This window comes from Varanus komodoensis, unplaced genomic scaffold (assembly GCF_004798865.1).
Source record: "Varanus komodoensis strain SLA01 unplaced genomic scaffold, ASM479886v1 scaffold3, whole genome shotgun sequence".
Taxonomy (NCBI): Eukaryota; Metazoa; Chordata; class Lepidosauria; order Squamata; family Varanidae; genus Varanus; species Varanus komodoensis.
In genome coordinates this window covers 44,505,200-44,517,957 of record NW_025335761.1, presented here as the reverse complement: position 1 = coordinate 44,517,957, position 12,758 = coordinate 44,505,200, and the positions used below count along the sequence as shown (strand labels likewise).

At 41.7% G+C, this 12,758-nt stretch overlaps 1 protein-coding gene across 2 annotated transcripts in view; it reads left to right on the top strand.

Moving 5' to 3' along the window:
• Nucleotides 1-8,293, top strand: part of NRDE2 (NRDE-2, necessary for RNA interference, domain containing) — a 33,342-nt gene extending 25,049 nt beyond the window's left edge. For both annotated transcript variants that reach the window (XM_044435972.1, XM_044435971.1), the window contains exons 10-14: nt 85-471; nt 1,997-2,907; nt 4,319-4,457; nt 6,988-7,059; nt 7,506-8,293. In XM_044435972.1, the coding sequence (XP_044291907.1) occupies nt 85-471; nt 1,997-2,907; nt 4,319-4,457; nt 6,988-7,059; nt 7,506-7,631 (1,635 nt within the window). In that variant the 3' untranslated portion in view covers nt 7,632-8,293. The remainder of the gene's footprint in view (nt 1-84; nt 472-1,996; nt 2,908-4,318; nt 4,458-6,987; nt 7,060-7,505) is intronic.
• Nucleotides 8,294-12,758: the final 4,465 nt, after the last annotated feature.

Genomic DNA, 12,758 nt, shown 5'->3' with positions numbered 1-12,758 from the left:
CAAATTCTAGGGTTCTAGTTTTTCTTCTTTTTTGGGTGAACATTCTTTATATTCATACATACTTGTACTTTGTGTGTTTTGTAGGTCCTATTTGATGACCTTGGTCCATCATTAATACAAATTTCCAGTCCAGATCTTCAGTTTCAACTGCTCTGCTCATTTTTGCAATTCTTAGGAGTTCCGTGTGGATGCCACTTCCTTCCTTCCTTCCTCTACATAGCAATGGATGAGAACAACATATTTGACAATGGGCTACACACCCAAGGACCTCTTACTTCTTTTGATTTGCCAGTTTCTGGAGTCAGTAGCATTGGGCGTATGGACTCAATGGTCCAACAACAGAGGCATGTGGGCCACCCTAAGGAAGGGGAGGAGTTTATACAGAATTTCTTCCATATGATGCTGTCTCTGTTTTCAGGGAAAGAGAAATCTAATCTATCCATCTTTTGGCTTCAGTATGAAATCTCTAAGGTAATTTTCAAAAACTGCTCCATAGTCTATTACATATAGCAAACATACATATAACACATCTATGTATTTGTTTATAATCTCACCCAGTCCCCCAGACATTTGACATGGAGTTGCCTGGATTAGCTGAGGAGTTCATAGACATCATGAGGACTGATGGAAAAGTTACTTTCACAGCAGCCCTTCCAAATTATGCCCTTCCAAGCCAAGCCATACAGCAGGTGCAGAACCTCATGCCTGGGAGCCAAATCTGGAGCTCTGGGTGTCCCAGTCCAGCTCTCTGTGGTATCCCAAAAGGCCATGCCACTTCCCCTGGCTCCCAGCCAGGCTTTCTGCCATTTCTCAAAGGTGGGAATGCCTCTCCTAAGGCTTAGTTACTGGATGCAAGAGCTTTAGGTAAACTGTACTGCCATGTGTATTTGTGGTTCTGACCCTCAAGACCTTCTCCAAAATGGAATTCATCCCTTGGGTTGAAAGAGGTCCCCCACCTCTTTCAGAATGTGTACACACACTTCCCTCACTGGAGCTCGCTTGCTTGTTCAACTTTCATTAGAAGGAGGAGAAAAGCTGCTCGGGATGGGTACACGCCAGGGATCTGTACACACTGTGTACAGCACACACCGGGGATCCTTTTCCATTCCCACTGTTCCCACTGCAGCCCTTTTCTGTGTTGCAGAAAGCACTAAAGTGATAAATCCTTTACTTCCTCTGAGTTGAGAGGATGAAGATGCTCCCTGCAGGCAAAAATACTGGTGGGGATGGGTCAGCATTTCCCTAGAACCTGGGGACATCAGGGAAGTACTGTAGTTCTCGTGACTACAACCTGTTATTCTTCTGTGGGGCTTGATGGATGGAATCACCTACACTGATGCGGATGGTGGCGTGTTCTGGAATAAATGCCAGGTATAGCTCCTGCCATAGCTTACACCCTTTATACAGACATGGTTGTGGGTGTGCTGTGCATATATGTAGCAGTGGGCTGTAGGCGCATGTTTGAATGGGGAGAAGGAGTAGGGGACATGCCCCAGCATGACGGCTCCCCTGAGGATTTGGACTACAACTCCAAGCTGCCTAATGAGAGCTGAAATCCTGAACATTCAGAGGGTGGTTGGAGTGGAGAGTTGTGTGCATGAACTACAGAGCGTAGGTATGATGCAAAACTTTGTGACTATGCTGTCCCTGGGGACACCATTTCATACTCGGAGCACCACAATGAACCCCTTTTCCCAGTCTCCACCTACCTTACTTAGGCAGGGCCTTCAAGGAAGACCTCAAATCTTGGGCAGGTAGGTCTCTTGTATGAGAGAACAAGAGAGTCTCCTTGTTTGGGTAAGTCCATGGTGCTGAGAGAGTGGGGCTCTTTCTTCCCTCCGATGCTGTTATTCTGTTCTGGTGGTTGTCATATATGAGGGACACCATCTATTGCTACTTTGGCAATGCACAGAAATTGGCAACATTAACAGGGCTTTTGTTATATTACGTGGTATGTAATTATTATTAATAAACATTTATTTTTGCTAACTTGCAGGTTGTTCAGTGTTTGAAAACAGGGAACAAAAGGAAACTAAAATGGCAAGGCAAGAAAAGTAAAAAATTGGCCAAGAATCTTCTGAAGGCACCTGACAACAGAAATGATGTTTCCCTTTGGCAACTCTATGCCTATCTGGAGTGGCTGCTTGGCAACATAGAAGATGCTAGAAAAGTTTTTGATATGTCTCTGAGCATGGCAGGAAGTGCTGGGATCAGATATCCGCAGTTCTGTCATCTCAGCCTCCTTTATGCTGAACTGGAAGCAGAGTTGCTAGGAAGTTCAGAGCGAACTCTTGAGTCACGTGCTGTTCATATCTTGACTAGGCTGACAGAGCAGGGGCCTTATGTGCCCTACAATGGACAAGTGTTAGCGGTGAGTGTCTTGAAGGCTCGGAAGACCTATGAACATCTTCTTCAGAATTACTTAAATGAAGGCACCACCTCTGATCAAGGACAGATAAGTGGTTGCAGCCACCTTGTTGGTTTAGTTGGTTGCTACTCCCTTTTCCAGTACCTCACCCTTGGGATTGACTCTGCAGTGTCAATATATAGGCAGGTTTCCGGAAAGCTGAAAGATGAAAATCTTGGAGAAAGGCTCAGCAATCGGAATGTTACTACAGCTCTTGAAGCCATTACACTGATGCATGCAAGTTTGCTCCATTATCACACCAAAAAAGCCATATATCCTTTGAATCCCCTTCGTGAAACATTGTCGGAGGCATTGAGGATGTATCCTAGCAACCAGTCCCTTTGGAGAGTCTACATCCAGATCCAAAGCAAGTCTCACAATGCAAGCAGAACACGGCGGTTTTTTGATGGGGTCACAAGAAAAACAAAATCCCTGGAGCCCTGGCTGTTCGCACTCCAAACAGAGCAAATGAGGAAAAAGCTGGTCGAAACTGTCCAGAGGTAATATCATCCGCATACAAGTTGCTGTCAGTTGATTGTGACATGAGTAAAATTTACATATTTATTCCATTTGGATCCTGCCACTCCTCCAAGGAGGTCATGCCAGCATTTTATCCTCATAGTTGCTCAAGGCTGCACAATGAGTCCCATGGCGGAGTGGAGATTTGAACACATTTCTCATGTCAAAACCCAACCCTGAAGCCACTGAACTGCACTGTTTCTTCTCCAAGCTTAACATGATATCCATTTACATCAGCGGCATAAAGTCTTGTTAGCCTTGAATATGGGTTGGGCATTTTGCAACCACACTCAGGATTGAATATGGGTTGGATATGGCACATTATTCAAACTGGAAGGGGTTATTGAAATCTAGCCATGCTAACAAATTATGGGGTGTTGACCAGGAACCACCCCGTAAAGAGAAATCAGTTTGTTGTTGGCTTGAAATTATGAATTGTTTGTGGTTAACAAACCATAATTTGTTAAATGGCTGGGTTCATACAACACAACAACCCACACTCAACCTTGTCTGTAGGTTATGTTGTGTGACATGATCCAGTGTATGATTTGCTGAGTAAAGTGTTGGATTACGTTGACCCAGTCATTCCTTCAACATAATGTACCACCCATGGTTGTAGAAAGAACAAAATGCGGAGTTGGGGGAGAGACACTGTGTAGAAAGGCATTCTGATACTGGCAGTTCTTTTTATTAGGATTATTCCATGGCAGAGCACATGCCTTGAATGCATATGCTCTTAGGGTCAGTCTATGGCACCTCCAGTGAAATAGTCAAGAGGCAGCTGATTGGAAAGATGCCTCTGTCTGAAACTCTGGAGTGCAGCTGTCAGCCAGAGGAGACAACGAAACAAGGATGGGGGGATTTGTGGTCTGATTCAGTATAAGCAACTCCATATGTCCAACCCAGCGGAGATAAAATCAAGCATTTGCGCACATTCAGAAATCATGATGCACAAATCACCCACATTTCCTGAGGAAATCCAAAACTGAGAAAGGGATCGTTATCTTCAGATATGTTAACTGGTCCCTTGTGCACATGTTTTACAAATGTAAAGCTCTTTGTTATCACTACTAGAAAGGTGGTCTCTTTCTGACTTCAGTCTGTCTGCTAAAATCGTTACTATGGAGCCTTTTTCGTTTGGGTGTTTTTTGTAAGCTGTAAGTTCTGGAAGCTTGCTGCATCAGAGAACCTTGTCACAAATATAACAGACCGTCCTTTTAAAATACTGACAAAAATACTTTCCATTGTTGCATCTGTTCTCAAGATTTGCAATCATTATTGCATTCACTGCCTTTTCTTGGGAAGGTGTGCCAGTGCAATTCCTGCTCCCGATCACCAAGAGGGTGTTGGTTCTCTTATGATTTTTTGTGTTTGGGATTTTCTGCATTTCAGGGTTGCTACTGGAGACGTGTATGCAACAATCCCTGAAACGGGGTTAACAAATCGAATCAAAGCTTTATTTGAGCATGCAGTTGAGACTGAGAGCGGAGCTCATTGCCCCTTGCTGTGGAGGCTACATATCTCCTTTATGGTGAGAGATCTTGGGGTTGTGTTTCCCCCCACTTCCTTTTCCTTCACTGTGACTGCATGGAGGAGCTTGGAAGTGCTTAGTTTCCATTTTTGCTTCATGACAGTCTCTCATGTTATCCAAATCAATGAACCATGCTTAACGTTAACTTTAATATCTGTTTGAAAAAACCAACGTAAAAACAAGCCAAAGAGTGTCCTTCTCAAGGAGCCATCTCCCAGAGAGGTGAGGAGATGATGGCTAGAAGAAGGGCCTTCTCACCCATTTCTGGAACAGCGCCCCCAGAGGGCTGTGCCTGGCATCATCATTGTTATTTTGGCACCAGATAAATATCTTTTATCTGGCTATTTTAAAACTTGATTTTAGTGTCAACACATGATTTTAACTTGGCTCTAGTCTTGTCTTACAGTTCTATCATAATTTTAAAATGTTTATTTAAGTGTTTTATGTAATGATTTTTAATTTGTTGTATTTGATTTTTTTATATTTTTGAGTTTTAATGTTAAGGTTCCATTTTATAGATTTTAAAATGTCATTTTAAAAAATGTTCTGTAAGCCACTCCAACAGCCCAAGTGTGGGCGAATGTAGTGGCATATAAATTGAAACAATAATAAAATAAAGAGTGCTCATCAATGGCACCTTCTCACACCGGGAAGAGGTAACAAGTGGAGCACAACAGGGTTCAGTTCTGGACCCAGTGCTCTGACTTGGATGAGGAACCCCAGGAAACAATTATCATATTTGCAGAAGACAAAATTGGGTGGAATAGCTAATACCCTGAAATACAGAAGCAAAATTCAAAGTGACCTTGACAGGTTGGAGTCCAGGGCTGGACACAACAGAATGAAATTCATTAGGGACAAATGCCAAATTTTGCGCCAAGGAAAAAGAAATCAAATGCATTGTTACAAGATGGGGAATACTTGACTCCACAATACTGCAAGGGAGAAGTATCGTAGAATTGTTGATCACAAGCTGAGTCAACAATGTGATGTGGCTGCAAAAAGGGCAAATGCTATTTTAGGCTGCATTAATAAAAGTATCATTTCCAAATCCTGTGAAGTATTAGCACCCCTTTACTCAGCTCTGGTGAGGCCTCATCTGGAGTACTGTGTCCACTTTTGGGCACCACAGTTTAAGAAAGATGCAGACATGCTGGAAAGAGTTCAGAGGAGGGCAAGAAGGATGATTCAGGGACTGGAAACAAAGCCCTATGAGAAAAGATTGAGAGAACTGGGCATGTTTAACCTCAAGAAGAGAAGACTGAAGTGATATGATAGCACTCTTCAAGTACTTGAAAGGCTGTCACAAAATGGAAGGACAGGATTTCGCCTTGATTATCCCAGGACATGGAATAGTGGGCTCAAGTTACAGGAAACCAGATTCTGGCTAGATATCAGGAAAATTCTCCTGACTGTTAGAGCAGTACAACAATGGAACCCATGACCTAGGGCGGTTGTGGGCTCTCCCACACTGGAGGCATTTAAGAGGCAGCCATCGGAGACAGATGGTTTAATTTGGTGTCCTGCACTGAGCAGTGGGTTTGAGCCAGTGGCCCTCTGGACCATTCCAATTCTACTATTCTATGGTTCTTTGATATTGTGGTCTGCCATAGCCTGTGATCAGCACTGGCACCATTCAGCCCCTTGGCCATTCTTGCTTATGCTCCCTTTAACTTACTGGAAGCAAAGGATACTGAATGGTGAGAAATGGCAGAAAGAATATGCAGACAAAAGTCCTGTTTGAGCCAAAGGATGTGTATGGACAGCAACCCCTATGCCTGTAGCTTCAGTTAAAATACTGGCAATAGTGCTGGTCAGTATTCAGAAGGAGCAGCTGGACTGGAAGGTAGATTTTGACCCTCTTCCTCCTCTCTCTAATATCACTGTTCATTCTTGTGGAACTAATTATTTTAAGGGATCTAATTATTTTTAAATACGTACTTAGCTCAGCATCTTGCCTCTTTTTGTCAACATGAGCAGTAGCGCTCAATCCAAAGAAATATAGAATAGTTCTAATTTTCAGTAATTTCAGTGAGAGAGTTAAATACACTGGTAAAGGTATGCTCTTATAAAATCAGTGGGGTTCAGAAGTGCTTGACAGTTATGGCTGCATGCTGTTCAGCATGGATTTTAATGTTTGGAAGATTAAGGAACCTGTATGTAACCCTTTTTACCAAAAGAGTGGCTGGTAAATGTTCTTGCTTCCACATAGTACAAAATATTTTATTGCCTTTGGAGAGGCAGCATTTTCAGAGTAGTGAGTTGTAGATTGTCTCCTGAAAATTTTATGCTGTCTCTCTTGTACATATAAACAATGATTCAGAAAACAAAGGACCTGACAGTTCACCTAAGACAGGGACTCCTGCATCATGTAATATTAATAAACTCTTCTTTAGAATGAGCTCCTTAATGAGGTCTCCCAGAATTTCAATTGGGATCTTCAGTTTTAAATAAAAATAACATTTTGTGTACATAGAATTTTGCCTTAAAAAGACCTCATGTGTTCAAAATGCAAATATTGTCTTTTCAGGTTTCCTTGGGAGAGAAAGAAAAAAGTAAAGCGATGTTTTATAGAGCACTTCAAAACTGTCCTTGGGCAAAAGTAGGTTTTAAAAAATTTCTTTTTTTGTGTGTGGGGCGGTGCAGGGAAGCAGAGGGTAAAAAAGATGACTTGAAAACTTCTCAGTGCAGCTGTCTAGATGGCTACCTATTGGGAGGCATGGAAAGTAGTGTATTTCCTACTTCAGCAGGGGATTACACCCTTGGCCAAGTCCGCATAGCTGTTGATGGGAGTTGAATTCCAGAGCATATGAGGTGTAACAGGTTTGGGGAAGGATGAGTTAGCATCCCAGTTGGCTTCCTCCATAGATGCCTTGATAGGTGCTATTTTTTAACCAGGCCATACTAGTTTCTCCCCCACCCCTTGTACATGTATGTTTGACAACCACAAGGGCTATGAAAATGCTCTTTTATCAGATGAAGACTAGTTTTTACTTGCTTTTCCAGAAGAATGGTGAGCTGATAGCTTTCATTTTAATGCATTCCTAGGTGCTATATATGGATGCCATAGAATATTTTCCAAATGAACTGCATGAGACACTTGACCTTATGACTGAGAAAGAATTGAGAGTCCGGGTCCCCATAGAAGAACTGGAGCTGTTGCTTGAAGACTAAAGAATGATATGAAGATGAGAGACTTAAAAGTGGCTTTTGGTTTAATGTGACCTCTATATACAATGGGAGGAAACGTTCAGGGTATTCCTTGCATCTGTAACACGTAAGAAAGAGTTTTCTGTTATATCTTTTCTCATGTGAGCACATTGGTTTCATTAAATATAAAAGTGGGTATGAAATCATGCCTACCTTATAATAAGCTTCCAAGTGGACTTTAATGCTTTTAGTAAACAGTCAAGACATGTGCAAAATGTTGTAACAAGGAATACAGGGGAGATAACTAACACAGTTGTTAGTAGTTTTTTTCCTTCCAGTTGACTGTGGTTTCATAGGTGACAATCCGCCAATTTTCACAACACTCTGTAGAGAACTGTACACATGGTAATACGTACTTAATTTGGCAGTTCACAAGGTAGCAAAGAAACCTTGTGTAACTGGATTTTTTATCAGTACATTATGACAAATTATAGTTTTATTGTAAATATGCTTGTAAAAAATGGCCTTTGTTGAGTGTGGAGTCTTTCAGAGTGTACATATTATGCAATTCCATTTTAATTAAGTATTCTTAATGTTTCAGTTGCTCCCACCTGACATTGCATAGTTACAGCTGTCAGAACAAATGTTGGGCCCTCCTGTAATAAATGTGACATTTTGTAACTTAAGACTACTGTCCACTGAAAGTTTGTTAACAATGCATGTACAGGGGGATGGAGAATAACTAAAAACGAAAAGCTAAATAATGCTATACAACAGTACTACACACTTAAATATCTTGCCTTTAAAAAAATATTCAGGCTTTTAAAAGTAACCTTTCTACTCTTTCCCTATGGAAGCATGGGGAAAAATTTCTCAGTTGCATCGGATGCATTTAGAGATTATAGGGATGATGAACCAGAAGGACTGTTTTTTCTGACACAAATTACCTTGATAGACGTAGGGTCAGTTCTTCCGTCACAAAAACAAGTTGTAGATCAATTAGCCAATCCATGATTGTCCAGGCCATGCACTGTGTATGAGCTGTTTTCAGTTTGCGCTAATGAACTATGACTCCCCATTTGTAGGGTGTTAGAATGAAGTCCAAACCTGGGTACTCCGGATTGCTTATAGGTTGAACAACCCGAAGTTAGCCTAACAATGAAGTGTAGGTGAACTCTGGGTTGTTTATACTGGCTGGGTTCATTTGTTGGACCAACAACCTACAAAAAGGTGTTTCTAGATTGTTTATACAAACCGGAAGTGGCTCAGATCCCTGCAAACTGTGGGTAAAATATCCCGCAACTTTGTGTCATGACATGTGAAATGGGTCAGTGAATAGCCTCAGTCAGTAGGATCATCTCTGTATTTAAAAATATGAATCATTCACACCTCTGATAAAGAGTTTTCTGCTTGCTTGAGGTAGCAAAACAAGGAATATAAAAATACAGGAGTATTCTATCCTGCAGCCTGATGTGGGACAGTCCAGTAAAAACATTCCCATTTGAAACTACAGAGTGTATTAAACTGATTCTCAAAATTAAAACTGAAGTTAATTTTCTGATGGCAACATTACAGGGAGGAGGAAGCCAGTCAGCTCTAGCAGAAGAGCCTCATCATAAACTGCCTTCTGACCATCGCTTCCCTTCCCCCCTTTAATAAGAGTGAAGGCCAATGAATTATTTGTATTTTATACAGTCCATAGTTCTGGTGCACTGGCTGAGCTTTCACATGCTGCTGGAGTCACTGCAGTAATTTCATACACTCAGGCACGGAAACAACATTGTCTGGAAGCTGCTAAAACATCTACTTTGTTGGTTTAGATTTACAACCACAACAAAACACAGTATCTGTGCAGGGTTTGAAATTAGGAGTAGACAGACATGTACACCCAGAGAATGGGAACAATTTATTAGTAGATGTGTTTGAACAAGAACCTGGGCACTGGTTGCTTTTGTTTATGTCAAGATTAGAAACATGGTAACAATTATGGAACTGTCTGGATATCATCATATCCTTTGGGCTTTCCAGTTACTCTGCCCTATCAGAAGAAGTGGGGACAGTTGTATTTATGCTGCTAAAATCCCAATGGAAACAATGTAAGTCATTAAAGCCTTTGTTTAATTATCCGTTATTCTATAAGTAATATATTGCAGCAATTTCTGCCAGGTACAGTTAAAAACTAACTTTGAGTTGACTTGAAATCTAATACAAGCTGATAACAGGCAAACTGCAAAAGTATTTAGTTCTGGTGTTAGGAGATCTGATCACAAGCAGGCCATTAACTAGACTGCCGAAGAGCCAAAATAACCATGGAAAGAGAGGAATTCTCTTCAGTGGCCATCATCAGCTAGGGTGGGCAGAGGATTCTGCGTCTTCAAAGGGTGAACCATAAAGTTTGTTGGCAACCATTTGTCTACTTTTCTGGTTCTGCCCTTCTGAGATGAGAGGCACAGCATATTAGCATGAGTAAATCATAATTTGGGCTATTAGGCACGTTCATTTGAAAACAACTTCCACTGAAATCGGTGGAACATACTTTTAAATTTAAGTTTTTTGCCTTTTGGCTTTATGTAGTGTGGGTATATGCCAGTGGCAAAAATGTCCTGTTTAACTATGCTGACTGATAGTCATGGAGATCTGAGCACTACAGTACTCTGAAGATTCAAAGAACCTATATGGCATTCTGGGAAGAAAGAGAATGCAGGCACTCTCCAATTTGATTTTATTGATTTGATAAAGTTGGCATTCAGTACAGGTTTCAACATGGTTTAAACCTGCAGAGGTGCAAGTCACACACCCAAGCTATATTAACTGGGCATGGAAATCTATTGCTTGCACTACTCAGTAGCTTTCCCTCTTCCTTCAAACTATTAGCCATTTATGATCACCTGTGATTTTGCTTCCTAATATGTGTGTGACTTATCTAAGCAGGATTGTACAGGGCTTAAAATAGCAACAAATAGAATGGGTCTAATGCACAGAAAATGCTCCTCATCCCCATAGCTGGTGTGCTCCCCTCTGGTGCAACTTCCTTCCATCAGCCTTACACATAGTTAAAATTTATGATGGCATAGAGTTAACAGTTACTGCTAATCAGGCTTGAGATGCTTGTTTCAAATCCTGCTTAGCTGTGAATCCCGACTCACTTCTATTATGGTTAAGACTGGTGCCAGCCAAGTTTTAATTATGTTTAAAGCCAGCAGTGAGAAACTTAGCAGTGCAAGGCTAATGCATGAAGAACACTGGCCTTTCTGGCAACAGAGCAAGCAAGCTTGATTAACCTGATGTTATCCCACTGGGTAAGTAGTATGTGTATAACCAAAGAGTTCTGTTTGTCAGTGTCAAATAAGTGTTTGTAACCACAGGTAACCTACAGCAAACAGGGGGACAGAATGCTTAATAGATGGTGCTTATGTCACTGAAATATAATCAGCAAGAGGGCATCTGCTCTCAGCAGCACTGTGATTATGCTCCTCTGGCAACATCTATTTCTAGTACTTTGAATTCTGTCACAGGCTGCCTTGTCAAGCTTGCAATAATACAAAAGCAAATTGCTTTCTGCATGGCTTAAATTGTTTACTGGAGCCACGAGAAACCCCCTCAGGCTTAGAACACATTCTTCACAATTCAGGAGTGGAGGGAATCTGCTACCAGTTAATGCTGCCTGTGCAGCACAGCAGAGAGGCAAAATACACCCCCTGCAGTTTTGAAAAATGCATACATCAGGGTAGGAGTTTTTTGGGTGCACAAAACAGCTTGATGCACATTTCCTTCCATTTCAGAGCTAATTTTAGGATTCCCCAGGGGAAGGGATTACCGGCAAGTTTATTGCCAACAGCAATTCCCAACTGCATCATTCCCACATGTTAAATACTAATAAGGCAAATCCTACTAGACTTACTAGAAAAGGAGTCAGGTTTAAGTGAACCGCCTCACCATTTTGTACTCACCTCCCCAGTTGGCACCCTTTTGGCTCACACTGAGAATTACAAACAATGCTGGTGGCACCAAAATTCTTAGCAATGCACAAGAGCCTATAAAATGGGCAGCGAGAGAAAGAGGACACACAACATTCTACTGATAAAATGGAGCTGCAGATGATAGTTAGATGAACAGGAAGGCAGCGGCTATAGTTATTTTTCCTTATAGCCTGCTGGTAGGCTTTTCAGAGCATTTGCCCATGCAGACCAGTTTCTCTGTCAGTAGCAAGATGTATCTTGGGAGCAGGCAACTTCTTAGATGCATGTTAAGAAAGGTTGTGTAGCTTTCCATTGTATGGGAAGAGACCTTGTCTAATTTCAGTACTATCTCTTAGGTAGAGAGCCAGTGCAGATGCTACATGCCTTCTTCAGGTAGATTGTGTCTGGTTTCACTGCAGGCAGGCAGGCAGTATGAATGGCCAGCAGGGATGAAGGTGCACCACACCAGCCTATGCCCACCATGCTTTTGGAGCCAATGGAGCCTTCTGCCCACATGGCTAACACTCTTCTGAAAGCTGGATCAAATACTCTACCACTGCCCATTTCTGATTAAGTGACTAGTAATGCCTATGCTTAGCATGTGTAAAACTTTACTGCCACAAGCTGCATCTTACTGAAACAGGCAAGCAGAATGATAATCATACCATGGCTTTCTTTACCTGTGACTTAAAAATAGACTGAAGAATCCTTGAATTACACTCAAAAGCCAGCACTTCTACCATTTTGAGTATCAGTTTACCAGTGAAACTTACAGTCCTCCTTTTTTTATTTGGGACTAATATAGCTTAGACTTTCACCAACCAACCTTTGTCCAAAGGCAATCTGACCCTTCTTCCACCTATCAGCACTTTATCAAGCTGACATGCTGTGGGCGTGGAAGAAATGAAACCCATTTTTGTTCAGCCATCCAAGTCACTTTGTTTCAGGTGCATCTTACCGCTCCTGGACAGCTGCCCTGGATTTTTTTGGCAGCTTCTCTGAATGAATCTTCCCCAGAGCAGGTGCTTCCTGCATTGCTATTTCAGCATCATCTCAGCTTGTGAATACATGTTATTTTTTGCTCATTTAGCCACTGCTTCTAGGAGCTCCTGGACTCAGGACACAATCTCAAGTCCTCCACACACAATGCATGTACACAGATCTAATGCAAGATGAGGTGAAGCAGCTGCAA